The 20,929-nt window shown below is 52.5% G+C and overlaps 6 protein-coding genes across 6 annotated transcripts; 3 read left to right on the plus strand and 3 right to left on the minus strand.

The window, feature by feature from the left end:
• Window positions 1-518: 518 nt before the first annotated feature.
• Window positions 519-2,393, plus strand: UCRPA7_7951 (putative rab gdp-dissociation inhibitor protein; the record flags this gene model as incomplete). Its single annotated transcript, XM_007920471.1, has 7 exons — window positions 519-564; window positions 657-681; window positions 750-813; window positions 962-1,319; window positions 1,390-1,932; window positions 1,992-2,146; window positions 2,202-2,393. The coding sequence occupies 7 exons, from the start codon at window positions 519-521 to the stop codon at window positions 2,391-2,393; spliced, it is 1,383 nt and encodes a 460-aa protein (XP_007918662.1).
• A 453-nt stretch (window positions 2,394-2,846) lies between these two features.
• On the minus strand, window positions 2,847-5,019 carry UCRPA7_7952 (putative nucleolar gtp-binding protein 1 protein; the record flags this gene model as incomplete). The annotated part of the gene is made up of 4 exons (XM_007920472.1): window positions 2,847-2,888; window positions 2,949-4,526; window positions 4,606-4,861; window positions 4,919-5,019. The coding sequence occupies 4 exons, from the start codon at window positions 5,017-5,019 to the stop codon at window positions 2,847-2,849; spliced, it is 1,977 nt and encodes a 658-aa protein (XP_007918663.1).
• A 381-nt stretch (window positions 5,020-5,400) lies between these two features.
• On the plus strand, window positions 5,401-6,108 carry UCRPA7_7953 (putative orotate phosphoribosyltransferase protein; the record flags this gene model as incomplete). The annotated part of the gene is made up of 1 exon (XM_007920473.1): window positions 5,401-6,108. The coding sequence occupies one exon, from the start codon at window positions 5,401-5,403 to the stop codon at window positions 6,106-6,108; it is 708 nt and encodes a 235-aa protein (XP_007918664.1).
• A 329-nt stretch (window positions 6,109-6,437) lies between these two features.
• UCRPA7_7954 (putative polyamine acetyltransferase protein) lies at window positions 6,438-7,701 on the minus strand (the record flags this gene model as incomplete). The annotated part of the gene is made up of 6 exons (XM_007920474.1): window positions 6,438-6,476; window positions 6,545-6,631; window positions 6,688-7,098; window positions 7,251-7,446; window positions 7,494-7,543; window positions 7,600-7,701. The coding sequence occupies 6 exons, from the start codon at window positions 7,699-7,701 to the stop codon at window positions 6,438-6,440; spliced, it is 885 nt and encodes a 294-aa protein (XP_007918665.1).
• A 6,450-nt stretch (window positions 7,702-14,151) lies between these two features.
• Window positions 14,152-15,551, plus strand: UCRPA7_7955 (putative dna damage-inducible protein 1 protein; the record flags this gene model as incomplete). Its single annotated transcript, XM_007920475.1, has 2 exons — window positions 14,152-14,791; window positions 14,854-15,551. The coding sequence occupies 2 exons, from the start codon at window positions 14,152-14,154 to the stop codon at window positions 15,549-15,551; spliced, it is 1,338 nt and encodes a 445-aa protein (XP_007918666.1).
• Window positions 15,552-15,899: 348 nt separating this feature from the next.
• UCRPA7_7956 (putative ribosomal rna-processing protein 8 protein) lies at window positions 15,900-17,459 on the minus strand (the record flags this gene model as incomplete). The annotated part of the gene is made up of 1 exon (XM_007920476.1): window positions 15,900-17,459. One exon carries the CDS (start codon window positions 17,457-17,459, stop codon window positions 15,900-15,902), a length of 1,560 nt encoding a protein of 519 aa, XP_007918667.1.
• Between the last annotated feature and the right edge of the window lie 3,470 nt (window positions 17,460-20,929).

Below are 20,929 nucleotides of genomic sequence, written 5' to 3' on the forward strand. Positions count from 1 at the left end.
CGCTGTTGTACAAATACCCATCTGTAAAAACTACCTGTAGAACATCTGAAATACCAATACCTAACTACCTATCAAGATGGATACTACCTAGGTATAACTACAGCTCTTGATTGATATCGGAACAACAAAGACTTAGAGAGCTTTGCCCACGAGACCTGGAGACTTGTCTGTCTACAGCCCTGACTATTTCCCTCTCTGTCTCTGCTTGCATGATTGATATGAGACTTGGACCTGCATGCTGATACCTCAGTTGGACCGCTAACCCAAGCAGACGAATCACAGCGAGCAGCAGAGCTCCTAGGCGTGTGGGTGCGTGGGGCAACCACCTGCCAGCTACAACGTTGTTCACCCGCCGCCGTAGCTCTGCCCGCCGTCACCACATTTACCACATTAGATCATTGACCCTCTCCCTCTGATACATACACACCGACATTTTCTTTGTCTGCTTGCCCGTCCACTTCCTCGCTCAGCCTTCCCAGCCGACGTCTATATCGAACAGCAAGCAAGGCGCCTTCACCATGGATGAGATTGCGAAGGAATACGATGTCATTGTGCTGGGCACTGGTATGTTTCGTCCTCCCTGAGCCCCGCAATCCCGATGTGGGGTTGGCTGGCTGGCTGAAGCTGTCTCTGGCTGACTTGTGCTCTCCCAACAGGCCTGACCGAGTGCATTCTCTCTGGGTAACCAACCCTTACGACTATATCGAAGCTTCATAACAACTATATGCTGACATGAGATTTATCTGAAGTGTTCTGAGCGTCAAGGGGAAGAAGGTCCTCCACATTGATCGTAATGACCACTACGGCGGGTGTGTTCGCCCCCTCGATGCTGGGCAACTAGAGCTCAAATGGCATTGGAAGACACTGACGTGGACGTGACACAGCGAGGCGGCTTCTGTGAACCTCGAGACGGTATGATCTTGACACTTTGGCAGATGTCTTCCGTGCCGTACTGACTTAGCATGCAACGCAGCTCTTCAAGAAATATGGCAACTTCAACAAGGGCGAGGAGCCGTGGAAGAAGTATGGCCGTCTCAACGACTGGAACATCGATCTCATCCCCAAATTCCTCATGTCGTCGGGCGAATTGACCAACATTCTCGTCTCCACCGACGTCACCAGATACCTCGAGTTCAAGCAGGTCGCGGGCAGCTATGTACAACAGGGGTCTGGCTCAAGGGCCACCGTCGCCAAGGTGCCGTCCGATGCTGCTGAGGCACTGCGATCACCCCTTATGGGCATCTTCGAGAAGCGCCGCATGAAGAGCTTCATTGAGTGGGTCGGAACTTTCAACCCAAAGGACCCGGCTACACACAAAGGTAGGAACACCACATCTATGGCTTGAGCGACTCCCCGACTTCGTCAGTTCACTCACTAACCATACTCCAGGCCTCGATATGAGCAGCTGCACCATGAAGGAGGTATTCGACAAATTCGGGCTTGAGGCTACAACAAAAGACTTCATTGGCCACGCCATGGCCCTCTACCTCGACGACAACTACATCACAAACCCCGGCCAAGCTCCCGAGGCCATCGAGCGCATTCGCCTCTACGGCAACTCTGTCGCCAGATACGGAAAGTCGCCTTATATCTACCCTCTGTACGGTCTAGGAGAGCTGCCCCAGGGCTTTGCTCGTCTGTCAGCCATCTATGGTGGTACATACATGCTCAACACCAACGTCGACGAGATCGTCTACGAGGGCGGCAAGGCTACCGGCATCAAGGCGACCATGACCGGCGTGGACCCCGAGATGAAGTTCGAGACCAAGGCAAAGATGATCCTGGGAGACCCGTCCTATTTCCCCAACAAGGTCAAGATCACTGGCCATGTCCTCCGTGCGATCTGCATCCTCAAGCACCCCTTGGCGGGTACCAATGACAGCGACTCTTCCCAGCTCATCATCCCCCAGTCTCAGGTCGGCCGCAAGAACGGTAAGCTACCCACATGTGAAATCTTGGTATCGTTCTTCTTTGCTCACATGAGATTTTAGATATCTACATTGCCTGCGTCTCTTCTGCACACAACGTCTGTCCTAAGGGCTACTGGATTGCTATTGTCTCGACCATTGCGGAGTCTTCAGCCAACCACCATCTCGAGCTTCAGCCTGGTCTTGAGCGGCTAGGCAAGATCGAGGAGCAGTTCATGGTGCGTATATGACCAACCCGTTCTCATTAGTGCCGTTAGACTAACTATTGCCCAGGGTGCCCCGATCCCACTATACGCACCTGTCGACGATGGCACCAAGGACAACATTTTCGTGTCCAAGAGCTACGATGCAACCAGCCACTTCGAGACGACAACAGACGACGTCAGGGACATTTATCGCCGCGCAGCCGGCCAGGAGCTTGTTGTCGAGGGCTTGAGGGAGGGCATCCAGGTTGCTGAGGAGTAAATGGGTCTCTTTGAAATGTAGCTGAGATGGAACATTGAAAGCAAATGCAGGAAGCAAACGTTGAGGTCTTGTTAGGGTCGAGTTCTCCTTGTGAAAAGGTGGAAAGGGAGGAATAGAAACGTAGCAGTATATCACACCAATCAATATCCACCATCACCTCCATTGCAACATCGTGAGACTTGTAGCACAGCTTGAGTCAGGAGCACCACATATTCAAGGAACCCGGCGTGTGTACGGGACTTGAAGAATGCCATTCATGACTACGTTGTGTGTGAGAAGACGCTTTGGTGTTCATCACAGACGTTTCCAGTTATCTATGAAATCAAAGGACGTTTCGCAAAAGCCTTCGACTAATTACTGCGGCCGACACTTTTTGACACCCGTCCAAACGCCATCCCATGATCGTAATGAGCAAATCCAGCATGAAAAGAAACCAGCATAAAGCGAGAAGTCTTAACGGCGAGAAGTCTTTCCCATGCCACGCTTGCCGGCGAACTAGTACACAATTAGCATCAATGGGTACAAGACATGTATGTAGGAAAAAGTCGGGCTTACCAGATGCTTGGGCATCGCTGCGGCAATATGTCTGTCGGCCTCACCAGCCCTTGCCATCCTGTTCATCTTGCGCTGGCTCAGCTTGGCCACACGCTCCGCCTTCGATCTAGCGGTCTCATCCTGGACACCATCCTGCCGTCTGTCGGTGGCCGGCTGGCTGCGGGCTCTGCTCTTCGACCTCAAACGCTCTCTGGGCGTGCTATCGAGATCCATAGCGTCAGCGTCCTCAGTACCGAGGCGACTCCTTGCCAGAGATCGGCCACGAGGGCGAGACTGGGATCTACCCCTCTCGACAATCTCCGTTGTGTCAACACCTAGTGAGTCCAGATGGTCGTCCAGAGCGGACAGAGGCTTCTTTGTCTTGCTTCGGGGGATTATAGCTCGGTTCTTCAGAGACTTCCTCATTCTGGCCTCATTTCGGATGAGCGCCTGCTTCTCCCGGATCTGCTCGGCCTTCGTGAGAATCTCTTCCTCCTCGTCATCGTCGATCTCCTCATCGGAGTCATAATAGCCTTCAGCTTCTAGACGCTCCTCCTCTTCTTCGAGGGCTGCCAGCTTAGCATCGATGTCAGGATCGATGTAATCATAGACGTTCTTGCCATCAAAGACCTCAGGAATCTTGTCGTGCTTCCAGTCAGGGTTCTCGAGCAACCAGTCAGCACGGAGGTCGACGTTGAACACTCCAGCGCCTCCATTCATCTCCTCGATATCCCGCGCGAGCGTCCGCCTTTCTGGGTCACTCTTGTCATACTTCCTGACATTCTTGACACCCTCTGGGATGAAGGTCTCCCGGACTGTGCCATTCATGGGCTGGGCGACGTGGATTCTGGTCATGACATCCGCAAGACGGCCACCCACGGCGCCGCTGCTGGTAGTGCCTGCCTTCAGCTTGGCTGCCACTCTCTCCTGGATGAGCTTCTCGCACGCGGCGTTCTTTACGGTTTGGACACCCTCCTGCGTATTGCAGGAGAGCTGCAGCATCTCCACCTCGCCTGACTTCAGAAGAGACTGTAACTCAGCGGCTGTCTCGGGGTCAAGATCTTCTGGCCTGACAACGTCGATCTTGTTGATCACAAGGAAGACAAGCTTGTTGGCGAACAAGGGCTTGATGCTTCGGAAAAGCTGCATCTGCGCCTGCACGGTGTAGCCGCACTGCTCTGATAGATCCATAAAGTACAGAATGGCAGCGCGAAGATGAGCAATGGCGGTGATCGACTGCATCTCAATAACGTTCATCTCTTCGAGGGGGTGGTCAAGAATACCGGGTGTATCAACAACCTGGAATCTAAGGTACTTGTAGTCAAAGTGGCCGCAGAAGAGCGACTTGGTTGTGAAGGCCCATGGCTGAACATCCACATCGGCACGGCTGACGCTGCGCAAGAAGCTGCTCTTGCCGACATTGGGGTATCCGCAGACCAAAAGTGTCCGGGTGTTGGGGTCGATAGATGGCAGACGGCCAAGATGTTGGCGGACCTGGTCCAAGTAGGACAAGGGATCTTTGAGTCGCTTGATGATAGTGGCCATACGACCGAGGCCGGCTCGTTTCAGCTGCTTGCATTGGAAGAGACTTTGTCCGTACTGCGATACAAAGGATTAGGATTCTGCTCCATTGCACGATGAAGAACAGCGCTCCAGAGGCTTATACAATATCACTAACCTTCAGTAGACGAACATAATCCCTAGAGATCGTCTCAATGAGATGTTTTGCTGTCGACAACTGACCGAGGGCAATCCGGAAATGGTCCGCATCGTACAGAGTGTTGAGCAAATCGCGGTGGAACGGGTGGATATCGTTCAATCGTGGGAAAGCCTCCAGAATAGATCCAATCTTCTCAGATATCGTCTCCTGGGTAAATTTGACCTTCCTGGTGTAAAAGCCTCTGATACGGCTGATCTTGAAGCCGCTTCGAATTCTGTCATCACAAAGTCAGTTCGCTGCGAAACATTGGGTTATCTTGAGTGGAACGCACTGAGTCGGCAGCCGCCTTTGTGTGCGTGAGAGCACGACATCGAGGAATTCGGTCGACGTAGGGACCGGGGGAATGTCCTTCCAGCTCGTGGCAGACTTCATGGCGGGCAAGTCTGTTCGGTGGCGGCCTAGTATGTGTAAAAGTGAGGGCAATCGGTGAGAGTTTCGGCGGGCTGGGCTGGCTTGGATAAATTTCTTCCCCTATCAAAAAATTATCTGCGGCTACTTATCGATAAGGGCGGCGGCGAGGTTCCTATGAGTTGCAAAATGCGCCGGCAGGGGACCCCACTACATGTATTGTATGCCCCGCATTGGCTGGAAATTTTATAGTTATTCAGGACTTCTTGGCCGAAAAACAAGCAGTCGGGCAAGTAAGATTCCGATAATTCAAGTTATTTCATATGCAAGACGACTCGTTCTGAAGGGTCTCAAGCCAATTGATTGCGTATACGACATTCTCTATCCAGTATCAGATCTAAAACCATGGCAAGCCAAACCCTCGCGCCTTACAAGGCGACCTTCCTGCAGGCGGCCATCGATGGCGGGGCACTCAAGTTCGGCACCTTTGAGCTCAAGTCGAAGCGCATATCCCCCTACTTCTTCAACGCAGGCAACTTCTACCGCGCAGACTTACTGCGCGCCATTTCGACCGCATACGCCAGCGCCATCATCGAGGCACGCGAGCAGATCGGGCTAGAGTTCGATGTCGTCTTCGGCCCCGCTTACAAGGGCATTCCCCTGGCGACCGCCACAGTCGACAAGCTGGCCGAGCTCGACCCGGCTCACTACGCGCAGACGTGCTACTCGTTCGACCGCAAGGAGGCCAAGGACCACGGCGAGGGCGGCAACATTGTGGGTGCGCCGTTGAAGGGCCAGAAGGTCCTGATCGTGGACGACGTCGTCACGGCCGGCACCGCCAAGAGAGAGGCCATCGAGAAGATCCGCAAGGAGGGGGGCATCGTCGTGGGCATTATCGTGGCGGTGGACCGCATGGAGAAGCTGCCCGCCGCGGACGGCGACGACAGCAAACCCGGGCCGAGCGCCATCGGCCAGATGCGCAAGGAGTACAGCATTCCTATCCTCGCGATCCTGACACTGGACGACATCATCGAGGGCATGAAGAGCTTCGCCTCTGGGGACGATGTCAGAAGAACAGAGGCCTACCGCCTGAAATACAAAGCCAGTGATTAGAAGAAATCGACGTCTATTGAAGATGCCTTTGTCTATTCTTACACTCGAAATAAAACAAGCCAGAGAAACGCCAAGACGCCGTGCCACATGCACTTGAACGAACGAAGAAGATCTTTGCCCCTTGACCGTTCCTTGCTTTATCATTTTGCAAATGAGATAACGTTAGATGACCGCTTTTTATGCGAGCAAGAAGACGCGGGGAAACCCAATGCTATGTTCAAGGGGGCTTTGTGAAGCCAACAACTCGCAAATGGCCAGCTGGTGGCTAGCTCGATAGGCGGTTCCATGCCTGGAGCATACACAGAGCCGCCTTGCCTGTCAAATTCATTTCAGTTGGGCGGCTTATCAGAACCGGCAAAGTCAAAGGTCTGGTGCATATTTGTTAGCTTATAGGCGTCTAATGATTTAAAGCTCAGTATAGACTGTTCATATTTACCATATCGTGCCAGCCACCTCCTCCAAACTCTGCCTTGCTTTCTCCCTTGTGCTTGAAGCCGAAGCGCTCATAGTAGGATACCAGATACTGAAATAAAGTTAGCCTTTCACTTTGCGCAGTTGACCGCAATCCACAAGACTGACATCTTGGCAAATCAAAGCGATACGATCCGCAGCGGCAGAGTTGTTGATCTGCTGAAGGTACGACTTCATGATTAATTTGCCCAGGCCACAACCATGGAGCTTCGGCGCCACGGCGAGGGAGTGAATGCACACCGTGCGGCCGCCTTCCTGATGGCCCACCTCGGCCTTCTTCCCGTGAGCCGCCCTCCAGCCCGCCGGGATGCTCATGTCCTTGTCGGTGACTACCTCCGCATTAGAGGCCGTGGCGATGATGTGAGCTAGGAGAACGCTCACGGCGTGGTCCGCTCGATCGGTCTCGACCGGGTGAGCTGTCGCCAGTGTCTCCACCTGGAAGTCCTTTGCATGATCAGGGACGACAGTGCAGAAGATTCCCAGGCTCAGCTCTGGGCAGGTAGTGAGGCGGTATTCGAACTGTAGCAGGGTCACTTGTGTGAGTAGTGTTATGTAGCATTGCATATGTGTTTCTGAAGATCTTCTCGCCAGTATTGAGGATGGCGAACTCAGGGGCTCAGGAAATAGATTTCTTATGAAATAAGGATAGGAAGAGCTGTTCGCAAGCTTACCTTCTCGGGGGTGGCTCTGTGCTCCGGATGAGGGAATGCAGCATTCTCCAACGCAACGCAGGACTGCAAGTCGGATATGGTCAACGGCCTGATATTCGGCGCAAAAGGAAAGGGCAGAAGCTCCTGGATGCGATTGTCAGAGCAGTTACCCTTTGCCTCTCGTCGCTTCGCGCTGATGCTTCGCTGAATCATGACGCTGTGCAACTGGGGTTAGCTTTTACGTCCTGTGTAGAGGTCGTAGACGGGGTGACGCCAAGACCGGAGGCTAGGTGCATGTCTCTCGGGGGGGCGCCCTGAACTCCCGTCACCTGTGTAAGGCGTGGGCCTAAATAGGAAATTGAGGTCTGACTGACAATTCATCATCGCCGTCGCCATCGTCGATGGCACCGCTGTCGGACTCCTCGATCGAGGGCGTAGGATTCGCCACCTCTGGATCAGAAGAAACTGGCATGGTGGTCCAGTTGAAAGAGCTCGCTCTCAATAAGGTGACCTAATGCGGTGGGAGGGTCTTGTAAGTGGGACCTGGGATGAGTTCGAGGTGACAGAGGGGCGGCAAGGTGTAGAGTGGAGAGAGGACAAAGTGGGAGAAACCTTAGAAAGGATGAATCGGGACATGCAGCAAGCAAACTGCAGTGTTGGTTGGGCAGGAGTTTGTTTGAAGAGTCGAGCCACCAGTGAATGGATGAAATGAATATCATTTCCAGTCGCGTGACCGGTTTTGTTGGCAATGGGATGTCCTGCCGTCTCCAAACTGGCCCCAGCTGGCCTAGGGAGGCAAAAGGTCGGTCGGTAGGTGGAGGTGGAGTGAGGTGAACGTGAGCTACCCCAACTTGAATCCCAACCCAATCCAGCTGCCCACGGAAAAGAAAGAGTAGTTGACAACTCGGACGTTGACCCAGAGCTCGTTTAGCCAGGTTTCATCAATGAAAACGGAAGCCCATACATTTTTGACATCAAGCGAGTACTCGTCCGCTATGGTGATGAATGTTAACTCGACAAGGGTATCACTACCTGACCAACAAAGTATTACTACCCTTATAGAGGCTGATAGACCATGGTGCTTAATAGAATCTCCGAAACCTCAATGAATATCGTGATTCTCAACATTCAATATCTTCATCCTTGAAGACCTAATGTTTATTGACCTGGCGAAAGAGTATGGAGCGTCTCTAAACGAGGGGTGCTCTAACATGTACGTTGAGAAAACTTGGACGAGTCAACAGTACGGCAAGAAATACGAATTTTCAACTCAGGAAAGAATTGGATTGCCACTTTTGATTCGCCCGCCTGGCCCGTGCGTTGGACTTCAGCAGTGGATGCGCGCGCGAAGAACGAAAGCAAGGAAGAAAAAGATCAAATGAGTCCCCTTCCTGCACACCACCATATCTACCTAGGTAAGGTGCTCAATGACCCTGGGTTTTGAAAGCAAATGCCCATCGTTACCTGGTCGTGTGTCACGTCGGTATTGTCTCTGTGACTCTAACAGAACCAAGGATTCTCTTGGCAACGCCAATAGCGTGCGTTTTCTGTCTGCCAACATGGAAGTCAAAACTCACCAGCTGCCCTTAAAAACTATCTTACTTGACCTCTTCTATTTTTCTCCTTTCTTTTTCTTCTTCTTCGAGACAGCCAACTCTTTGTGCCTATCAGACTAATCAGATCCGACTAAACAAATCGTCCGTCTTTTCCATATATCTCGTCACTTGACACTAAGGCATGCGCGTGCGCTCGTGCGTGCGTGGTGTACGCTCGAAGGCCATAGATCGACACTCTCCAACAGACGACGTAGCCACTCATAATGCCTAGGTGCTCTCAGCAAGGAGCGTCAATCGCAAAGACACAGCACGGAAACATCTCTTGTATCAAATCATATCCCACGATGCGAAAGCTCACGCCCAAGATTGCCATTGATTAAATACTGGATAATTGACAGCACCAGTGCAAGCAAGTGCATGCATGCTCTCTTTCTACTCGGCCCACGATGCTGTCGATCAAGTTATCTTCCGAACACACTTCATTGTCGTCATCGTCACCATCAGAAGTCCCAAATCGTGCTCTCACAGCCAATGATGATAGCAGCTGCCCGGCAGCCCATCGATTCTGAGGCAAGGTGGTCCCCTAGAAGTTGCAAAAAGTGAGCTGTCAGCTCACGCTGACATTATGAGGTCCCCTCAGACGTTGTATGTCCTCTTTGCCGAAGCTCAGATCGTAACGATGCTCTTCACTGGGGGCCTCACCTTCAACTAATGCCAATGATGATACACCACTCTCCACAGACTGTTGAAACAGCCCTCGTAAACAGTGACAACACTGTTGAGGTAGGGAGGAGCTGGGATGTATGCTGAGGCATTGAGACGAAAGGGCTAGGACGAGCTAAGGAATAGGGGCTGACTTAATCGACAAGTCCTGGTGAGAGGGCGAGTTGCCTGGGTATTACTCCGTCAGTACGATTCTGAAGTGTCAGGATGGAACAGACTTACACCATCAAGAGTAGGGAAAAGAAACGTAGAAATCGTTTAATCCAGTCAAAGGCTGGTGAGTTCAATCCAGAGCATTGAACATGATTGTTTTGTTGCTAATCGTACGGTTGATACACTAAAGGCATCGAAGACAAGGGAATACACGAAGCATAAACAAGGAGGGATCAAGACGAAAATCAAGCTAGATGGTGATGGCTCGGGGATTCGGCTGTGGTGCAGCGCATGTAAGGACAGAGGGCTTGAGCGAACAAGGAGAGACACGAATTAAGTGGATAGGGGGAACAGGCAGTTCATCAAAGAGAGGGGGAGAGAGAGGAGAACATGCTGAGGAAAATGGTGATGGCGATCAGGAAGATGGAGAGGAGAAGATGGAGAGGAAGATGAAGAGAGGAAAATGAAGAGAGGAAGAAGAACAACAACAATAATAGACAAAGCTGGGGGGGATATATGGCTAGAGACTACGTCAAGAGAAAATGAATAGTTCCTTCCGCATGGTTTTTGCAACACAAACAATTCAGTATTAGTATCCAGTCAAGGATAGAGAGGCAGACCGGGTCTATAGTATCGAGGACATCGGCAGTGACAATTGGGAATTGTCTACTTGCATATACATCCTCGCTAGCATCAAATTCTGGCAGGAGAGATTGCATGTGAGCGAGTGAATACGAAATTACGTTTCTCAAAGCATACAGGAAGGCACAGATGATCACGGACTTCTATTCTGAGGTAGTAAACATAGCCATGGAACGTTTTCCTCTATAGACACTTTGATCTAAATGCACCTTCTTGGCATAAGACAATCCTGTAGGACACCAGTACAACAGTGCATGGCCAGCACCCAGTCGCAAAATGGAAGAGACATTACCGTACAGCCCGAATTGGTATGTGTGGTTCAGGGTGCGGCGACGCAGAGGCTTGACGTGGACCATCAGTTTCTGACAGGCGGCTTGTGACTATCATGATTGTGAACGTCAAGTTCGACCTGCATACTTGACTTCCTGTTGTCTCGGCTGTTTCTAAGGCTCTTCCTCTGTAGCTGTGAAATGGTAACTGAGGTAGGAGGTTATTGTAGTAGTAAGCACGAACGTCTTGTCGCTCTATCACTTTGTAAAATCGGGAAGCAGCGGTGCCCTTACTTTCCATTGGCAACATGCCATGACCAAAAGTCTATTTTGTCTGCTTCCATATAGTCATGGCTACCTACCTAAGTAGTTAACCTACCGTCCGTCTGCAGTCAATGAATACTTGTCAAGCACACCCTTGGAAAAGACGAGCTTGGCAGGAGCGTTCTGTTTATTGATTTCGATCAACACTGCTCTTCGCTGGGTATTGTAGAAGGGGTGTAATGAGGGTTCACTTGATGAAGGGTTGCTGTCTAGTATTGAGAGCTGCCGTTGACTGCCTCTCGATATGACTGGCTGGTGATGAAACTACCTACTGTATAAGGCATACCTTAGGTATCTAATCTACAACTTTGAATAGATCGCTATGGTGAGCTTGGAAGAAGACCTACCTCCCTACGTAGGTATGATCATGTATATAAGCGCCGGTCTAAATGTACTTATTGGGGCTGCTCTGCACTACCAGAAAAGGTGGGTCAATGCTCAGTAAAAACGGCAGCCAGAACAGCGGCACACGCTCTATTTATGGAACCATTGAGCAAAAAAGAAAAAGGATCTGCTAAGTGCATCCAAGTGGTAGGCAGGCTCTCTTCAGGAGCTCTCTCAGAAGGGAGAGTTCAAAACGATGTCGTAGGAATGATGGTCCTATGACAGAACCTTTAGATGAGACACGATCCAATCCCAACGAGTCTTCACCGGATTAAGCTTGACCAACGCAACGGATCAATATGACTTACTAGAGTTTCGAAGGGACTTCTGAACAGCCATACTACCAAAGGTTCAAGAGATTGCTCGTGGTTGCTGAAATACAGTTTGACTAAGCAGTTGCATTTATCATGAGATATTTGAGCCAGATGGTGGACGGACAGTAGCCCGTGATTAAACGCAGGTCTCTGAATCAGCCCAGGCTCTAGAGCCGCAGGAGTTGTGTAGGACAAACAATGACTATATGAAGTCACCTAGCTAGTTTCCGATGTGTAAAGGCTTACATGATCCGTCTCCGCCATTTCAGTGGCGCTCACACGAGGCTTGGCCACACGGCTGCATTGGCACAGCAAGGTCCAGGAAGAAATATTGCGATACATGCAAGCTCAAGTGGAGATTCCATTTCGAGTAAACCCATCGTGATCCAGAGTTCCTCAAAAGTACCAATGAGCTCGATCGAGTTGCTGCAGTCAGAATCACTTATGGCTAAGTAGGCCTGCACTTACACCCACCTGGGCAGAGAACCACCTGTATAGTGGGGGCTGGACAACGTCCTCACCACTGCGTGGCAGGAATCTTGGAGATTGGTGCCGTCAGAGGAGTGAAGAGCCAGACACTCAAAGCAGCTTGGGCGTCATAGCCATCTCCGTGAACACGTATATCAATGCTGTGATGTACTCGGTCTGAACGGCTTGAAGCCCACTCCAGCTTGAGGAGCTCGCATTGAATCGGCTTTGGATGGGTAGAAGCGCCTGTGTAACTGACGGTCATACAGGGATATATGCGGAGAAGACGGTCATTGCAGTGGGAGCCGCCTTCTCGAACGTTCATTCGTGTCTGTGAGCCCCCGCGGGCGGGGAGATGCAACTGCAGGTCGGTATAAAGTTGGCGTGGATGCCGCTGTCCACCATCCGTCCGTACAGTAGAGTGCATCCTTTCAGGTTGCATCAACCCGGGTTGATTGATCGTCGCCCCCAACCGACGCAAACCTAGCACAGGCTAAACTTAGTTTCCTACCTCTACACCTAGGTAGGTGTGCAGGACGAGTTGTGTTGGCCTCGACATGCCATGGTGTCGCACTGCACCAAGCACTTCGAGTAAGGAGACTATGTGAGCAGCTTCGTATCTGCCTCTGCTGAACCAGCTCCCCGTCGCCAACGCTCGTGGCGGTCAACCCAAAGCAGATGGAGAACATGCCGGTATGACTTCCGAGGCCAAGAACCAGAGATGTGCTTTCTTGGTCCACATGCTGCAAGGAGATGCGAGGGGTCTGCAGGATACCCAGATAGGGCAGGCAAGGCTGCGGCAAAGGGGGGGGGGAGGGGTTAGGATTCAGGGCAATGTGAAGTAGGGTTGCAAAGAGTACCTAAATACCCGAAAGATGTGAGCAGGTCAGCACAAACAAGGCATACGGATGGGCATGGCATGTAGAGTAGCTAGATTTGCCATCCGAGCGAGATAGAGATAAAGCTCATCCGATGTGAGGATTGCCAGGAGCCAGGTTCATCATGTAAGCCCTGCCCTGTATGTGCAACTCTATATAGTCTTAAGGCATACATACCATACCATACCATACCATACCAAAATAGAAGAACTCCTGACCGGTTGTTGTGTTTCTGTTCTGTTTCCGTTGCCCCTCCCAGCTGACGTATTTTCACATGTCTGACAAGAAACGACTCTCCTTCTGCTTCCTAGGGCTGATAATATGTTTATGGTGCTCTTCGAGTCACATTAGTTGCTTGGAATCATATATGTAGAGCTCTGAATCACCCTGGAAAGCCTTGCCGTCTATTTCCAAAAGACTTAGCCTCTGTTTGCTGGCATGACAGCTGAATTAAGGTAGGTAGTCCCCTACTTAGTTCTGCGCCGTAAGTATCCACGCATCCCACCTGCTGCCTTGGAGGGGTGCTCGGGGAGGTGTGCCAGCCCCACCTCTCCCGCATCGCCGGCTTCAGATCCCTGGGTCGCCGACCCGTTAGTCCTGTACCCTTCTGAAACCACTCAATGCTAAGCTCATTGGGGTGTCGCAGCAGGGCATTCGCGCAGTCCAATCCACTGGAAACCCCATGTTGGTCCGCTGACGGAGTAGCGGGTTAACAGGCTTGCCGGCCGCCTGGTCTGGGCCGGTAGCTTGGTATTGCTCCAGACCGTCGTCATTCTTTGCTTACGCTATGCTAATGTACCTGCCCGCCGCCGCCTCAACTTCTCTAAGCTTCCATCCCTCCATCCACTCACCTCTACACTCTACATTCCTCCACCACCTCTCCTGCCCCGACGGAAGGAAAATCCTCCAAGGCTCTTGACACGCCTTGCTATTGCCCGCTTCTTTTCCACCACGATCACCCTGCCGAGGCTTCACGACTACGCTACGTGCAGCTCTTCCAGCACAACAACCAAGCGCCGGCTCAAGCACCGCTATTGCACTGAAACAAGCCAGTCTGCATAGACTTCCTTACCTGTCATATCTCACTCGTCTGTCTAGAAGTCACAGACCCGAGCCATACCCACACCCTCGACGTACCTGCATCGGATGACAGCAGCCGTTCTATCGTGAAAATGTGAGTGCTATGTTGCGGCTACCAGGCCATCATCCCTATGCTGCAAACGGAAGCTGACAGCCGACACAGGCGGATCACGCTCAGCATCACCAATCCCGAGGTCGAGGACCAGGATCTTCTGTCACTAGATGTCTTCCCCGACATGACCCTGGAGACGCTACGAAACTCCATCCAAGCCGAAACACAGATCCACCCCACAGCACAGCACCTTTACCACAACGGCCAGCTCATAACAGATGATACCAAGACAATGGAACAGCTCAGGATAGGCGACGGGGAAATGCTAGCCCTGCATGTTAGAGACATGCGGGGGAGCACAGGAGTGCCCGTGGCAAGTAGGGGACAGCAGCAGCAAGAACGCAGGCGGCCAGAGGCCGGGGCCGGTCAGGATCCTGAGTTGATCCGCCTCCAGATCCTCGGAGACCCGAGACTACGCGCTGAGGCGCTGAGGCAGCAACCCCAGCTGGCGGCTGCTCTAGAGGACCCTCAGAGATTTGCACAGCTGTTCAACGAGAGCTATGATCGTGAGCGGAGGGAACGTGCCGAGCGCCAACGACAAATCGCTGCTCTCAACGCCGACCCCTTCGACATCGAGGCCCAAGCTAAGATCGAGGAGATCATTCGACAGGAACGGGTCATGGAGAATCTTCAGAATGCTATGGAGCATAACCCCGAGGGTGAGCACCACCCCCTTGCATCGAGTGCGCGCTTTCGCAACTTGTACTGACTCTCCAAATAGTTTTCGGCCGTGTACACCTGCTGTATGTTGATGTCGAGGTTAACGGACACAAACTGAAGGCGTTGGTGGACTCGGGTGCACAGGCAACCATCATGTCACCCGCTTCTGCTGAGGCTTGTGGCATCATGCGTCTGATTGACAAGCGGTTTGCTGGAATTGCCCGTGGCGTTGGTACAGCAAACATTATTGGTCGGGTACACTCTGCCCAGATCAAGATTGGGAGTTTATTCTTGCCTTGCAGTTTCACTGTGATGGAGGGCAAGTCCGTGGATCTCCTTCTGGGCCTCGATATGCTCAAGCGCCACCAAGCAAGTATAGACTTGGCTAAGGACAAGCTCATCATCCAGGGTGTGGAGATACCCTTCCTGGGAGAGGCAGATATTCCCAAGGAATCCGAGGAAGCCATGGTGGAAGAACCGACAATTAGTGGACCTGGAGGCACCACGATTGGTGCGCGATCCGGCGCTGTCTCTGCTCCTGGGGGTCCTGGAGGACCTCCGGCACCACCAGCCCCTTCATCTTCACAAACTCCTATACGCCAGGCACCACCACCTTCGAACCCCCCCAGCCAGACATTTCCGAATGAGGCGATCGAACAGCTCATGCAGCTGGGCTTCTCGAGAGAAGCAGCAATCAATGCATTGCAGGCCACTGGAGGTAACGTGGAGTATGCTGCCGGCCTGCTCTTCCAGGGTTGAAAAGATACACGCAAACATACAAAGCTCGGCACGGACGGATATGGCATAGCGAAGGTCAGTACAGGGCTCGGAACATCACAGATTCTAGAGGGCGTCAATCGGCGTATGACATCGCTAGCGCATAGGGTCATTTTAAGCATCGGAACGTATTTTTGGTTTATCTTGGTCTTCTCACCCCCCCTGTTTGTAGATCGCTTCGCTCTGGCGTATGTTGGTGGTCACTGATTTGTTCTACGTGCTGCTGTCGCTACAGTTTTCTGTTTTACAGCAGGATGTCAGGCTCCCACAGCCAAAGGATCTAGTAATAGCTAGCCTCTAGAATTAATATACGTGCCAACGTCACCCCCCTTAACGGATCTTGTACACGCATGGCTTCAGGATTTTTGCCTCGTTGACTTCTCCGTCGGCTTCATCTTCGATGAACTTTTTCTTCATCTTCCTCTGCCCGTCGAACGCTGCTTCTCTCGCCTTAGCAGCCGCCACCCCCTTGCCCTTGACCGGTGATAGTGCCTTGACAAAGCGCATTTTGACAAACATCTTGTTGCTAAGGTCAACCGCTTCCTCAGCCTCGCCTTGTAGGATAAAGCCCCGCTTCCGAAGAGCTTCGAGAAAGGCGGACACGTCTGTCTGCTGACGCTTGTCCTCGACGCCGTCAACTTCAACCGCGAGCTCCGTCTCGTTTGCTTCGGGGTCGTCACCATCCTTGGATTTGCCCTTCTTCCCGGCCGCGGCGGCCTTCTTGCGGTTCCCGACGCTGTGCTCAACCACCTTGCCCGGGCCACCGCCGCCCTTCTTGCCACCTCCCACGGCGCCGAAGCGACTCTTGATCTCGGCGATCCACAGCTCGCCCTTCCACCGCAGCACGCGGTACGCCTCCTCGACAAAATCAACCCAGTTGGTGCCCATGAGCGCGAGGCAGAAAATGGCCAGGTCGACCGCGCCGTCGGCGAGCGGCAGGTTGGCAATGTCCGCCTTGGTGACGAACTCGGCCGGGCTGTGTAGGTCGTAGCTGAGCACCTCGAGCCGCAGCTTGCGCTTGTCGGCCTGCAGCTCCGACGCCAGCCGCGCGTCGCCGCACCCCAGGTCCGCGATCACGCACGTCCCGTCCGTCCGTGGCAGGGGCTGCGCGCCGCCCCGCGCCGCCTGGTGCGGAGCGTGGTGCCGCCGGTGCTGGTCCTTGGGAGGGTACCGCGCGCGCCCGCGCTGCCGTATGTCGGCGATGTAGCCGTCCACGGGATTCTCGGGCCACACGCCGACCTGGCGGCGGAAGCCCTCGTGGTACTCCTGGAACATCTCGGGCGAGTCCTGGAAGAGCTGGTAGGCCTCGGCGGATGGTCGGGTGTACAAAGTCTCGTTCAAGTGCCGGAATCGAGCAGACACAAGCTTCTCGCGCATAGAAGCTTGCAAAGGCGTCAGTTTCGGTGCCGGCTTCGGTGCTGGGACGAGTTGCTGAGCCTGCGGTGAGGTGGCTTGGGCGTCTGGCTGCTCTTTGGACTTGCTCTCATCATGGTGCTTCTTCTTCTTGTCCTTCTTTTCTCTCTTCTGCTTCTTTTCAGACTTGTGCTCTGACTTGCTAGCCGAGTTAACCTGCTTAGGTGACTTCACAGAATCCTTCTTCGGAATTGTGTCTTGAGTAGATTCGGTCTTTTGGCGCTTCTTCTCACGCTTTTCCTGCTTTTCCTTCTCGTCCTTAGGCTTCTTTTCAGCCGATTTCTTCGGCACATCCTTGTGCTCTATCACTCTTTCCCAGAGGTCAGCGACGTTGGCGGCCGTGACGTTTTCATTTGTCCGTCCAGGTCTCTTGCGCTTCTTGGGCTTTGGTGCGGATGGATCACCATTTGCAGCTGAGTTTGTGATCTCCGACTTCAGCTTGTCCGCTGAGACGGACCAACCTGGTACTGCAAACATCCTTCTTGCCGGCCAAGTATATTTCTTTGGCGCTTTTCAAGACCAAGTTCGTCTAAAAGAGATGTCAGTGATAGCAGAAAGATGCTTGTGCAGGAAATTTTGGTTTTCTCCAGCCTATCGATAACGATAGCCGATAAGGTAAAGCACTCGGAGGTCGGGAGGACGACCCACATTATTACATATTTCACTGCAGTTTTAGTCCCTCCGCCGGGATCGCTGTCCAGAATCTGAATACTTTACCAATTCATACCCTGATATTCTTCGCTTTCTCTCTCCAGCTAAGTTTTATAGGTTTTAAAACCCTCGGAAGACTCTGTAATGAACTATATTATACTCTCAACATCCAAGTAGCAAGCCAAAGCACGATACGTCGACTGCAGGTGCAGCGAGAGCCTGGAAATAAGTTAGGTATGCCTAGGTACTTACAATTTGGTCGTCTTGCCAATGCCTCAAGCCGGGGGAATTATTTGTGTCAGGTGTTTAAAGGATGCCTAAGACAATTTTACTATGGGAGCAACCACCAGGCCAAGAAGACGACTGGGCAGCCGGACGTTAGGTGCAAGTCATTGGTCGATATCGCCTTGCGGGCGTATGCTGCATGTCATGGCTTCTACCTGTGGAACCTCACGCTTTCGTCTTCAAGGCAGAAGTGTCCGGCGAATTGACGATATTCTGTGCGACTGAAGAATATGCCAGGTAATCTGACCAGTGGGGCTTGCTTGGATGAGTTTGGCCGTCTTTAGCGAGAGAGAGGGTCACTGCATTCAGTATTGCTACGATCTCCTGGTCCAAACTCAAGTCACCTCCCGGGGGTGTACAAGGACAAGGACAAGGACAAGGAACTAATTTCTCCTTTAGGACTGTCGGTCGTGGGCAGGAGCCTGGCCAGGACTCAAGACAACCCTTGACTGTGACTATCACTTCCAGAGTTGTGAAGCTCCTGGCGTCTAGGAAACTCAGGCCTCCAGCAACGCACAACGTCCTGTCTCACAGGTATAGTCTCATTCCGGATCTCACACGACGATGCTTTGCCAGATAAGGTTGCCACGCGGTTGTCCGAGGTGCCACCGAGGTACGGAAAGTATGCCAGCAACATATTTGGCGAGGTTGCATTGTCCACATTGTCAGGTTTTGAATCCATCTGGTCCAGTAACGGGGAAGCTTCTTCGGTGCTTCTTCTCCAACTCCACCATTGACAGTTTGGCGCCTTAACCGTCCAGGGTATCCCATATGACTTCATTGAGGCGCTTTCCTCGATGTGGGGTAAGCGCAGGTGTGGCAGCCCGAACAAGATGGCAGCTATCATGGACCTTCCTCGGCAACTTCTCAGCAAGGAGCATGCGAAACGAGGGTCTACGGACTGAGCTACTGCAAATATTGTCAATTGTTGAGCAGACGGCACTTGAATCATATTGCACTAATTATGCAAGGCCAGTGTCTGGCCCATGACTCGAGGCATTTCTCCAAGGCAGACTTACACCTCCACCGCCTCGGCCGGCTCTCTTGGGATCCCTGGATTTCGCGTGGCCGACATATGGGACCCCATTCCTCTCTCCGTGTAGTGACGGCGCACGGCGGGGGCAGCAGAGCCCATTCGAGCCATTCTGCCCTTCCGGGGCATTCGGGTGTGGTTTTTGATGGAGCAAGGAGTCCAACAGGTTCAGACTCTGCATCGACCGCACAGCGCCAACAATGAACGGTGTTCGGCCTAGTGTAGACTAAAGCATGTTGGCAGGCGATCGACACCTACTGGCCCGGAATTTCCCACCACCAACAATCAACCATCCCCAAAAGAACCATCCCAAGGACGACAGCATCACCCCCCATGTTGAAACTCTACAGAGTCTACCAGCGGGTGCTTGGTCCGCTATCAGATCTTTCTATGACAGTCACACGTCAAACATAACTCTACGAGACCACCGAGGCTTGTATTCCCTGGGCTAATTGAGTAATTCAGTGTCGTAGTCGTCCTAGGGCCTTCTTTTCCATCAACTAATTACCTTCTGGTCGCTAGGTAGTTCATGGACAAACCCAGACCACCTTGCCTGTTCTACTGTACGATGTGCACTCTGGGCTGTTCGTGCACAAGATCTCCAATGATCTCCTGCGGCTGCGAGGGGCAATGAGGATCGATGACATCTAGAGACTCTCTCCCTTTCATGTTGCACGATCCAGTGCGCAGAGTTTGTGTTGCACGACGAGATTTGCCCGTGTTACATTTACTCAATAACAGTGCAGCACCTGAGCCACCCCTGACCCTGAAAGAACACTGCAGGCAGGGCATGATTGGCCCTGTGTCTACTATGCAGTAGGTCCGTTGGAGAAGACCAGGGAGATGGGAGGCTAAGAACGCAGGCCAGCAGATCGCTGGCAAGGCAGATGCTCTTCCTCCTCGGCCCTCCTTTACGATGCAGCAACTACCGGTAGACTAGCCCGCGATCAGTGAGTGGCATGAAAGAAGGAGAAAAAATTTATCTTCGGTGTCCGCTGTGCGGGTCAGCCTTTCTCAGTAACTCTCCGGATGTGCGCTTACATGTACATAGCAGATATGGTATGGGAGTCCTTGGGCTGCTCCCTCTGCCGGGTCTCTCGGCGCCAGGCTTGGGAGCGGTTTGACTCGTTTGCTTGCCAAGTCGACATCGTGCCTTAGTTCACGTTCAGTTTCATGTTCCATGTTCATGTACTGTCCTTTTTGACTGCCGTCGCTCCTTCTACCTGCCCTCAGCTACCTTACTGAAATGTCAGGTAGCTCAGGCAGGTTGGCCGGCCTCCTGCCTGGCCGGCTCGCTGGCTGGCACACCACCTACGTCAGGTAGATACAGTACCTATCTAGATACCTAATAAGCTCTTCACATTCTCATTATTCACACCACACACCAGAGCAGCCAGTCTGAATGTATGAAATCGGGCTTACTGGGATGCTGGGAATTTGTCCAATCGTCGCCTGTGGCCCCCATGCATGCGGCATCAGTGGTCTACTGCGTAGTAATTCCGCCAATTTAGAAGCCCCTGTTCCGCTGTGCGCCCATTGTGCCGGCCCCCTGAGCCTCCCCCCCCTCCCCCCCTCCGTTTAGCGCGCAAATCTTATCGCACAATCCCCATTGAACACCACGGGCTGCTGCCGCTTGCCTCTATTTAGAAGAGCCCAAAGCTCGAGCCTGTCCGGCCCCTGCAAATGATCCTCAACGGGGAACAGGTAGTGAGGTAGTCTCGACGCCTCGCCCGTCGATCCAAGCCTCTCTGCCGTGAGAAGCGGACTACTACTGTATGTACTATGTATGCTACTGTTGTGTGCTAGGGAATGTGTGTACTATGTACTGCAGTACTCTAAATTAGAGCGAGGTTTATGCACCCCGTACTATTGCGTATGCCACAGGGGCAGCCATCTTCTCATCACATACCACACTTGGAAGACGAGGATGCACTGCACTATCTAGGGTAGTCTAGGTAGGTAGGTAGGTATTTTTGGA

The sequence above is a fragment of the Phaeoacremonium minimum genome (assembly GCF_000392275.1).
Source record: "Phaeoacremonium minimum UCRPA7 unplaced genomic scaffold PA7_03_scaffold_560, whole genome shotgun sequence".
NCBI classification, from domain to species: domain Eukaryota; kingdom Fungi; phylum Ascomycota; class Sordariomycetes; order Togniniales; family Togniniaceae; genus Phaeoacremonium; species Phaeoacremonium minimum.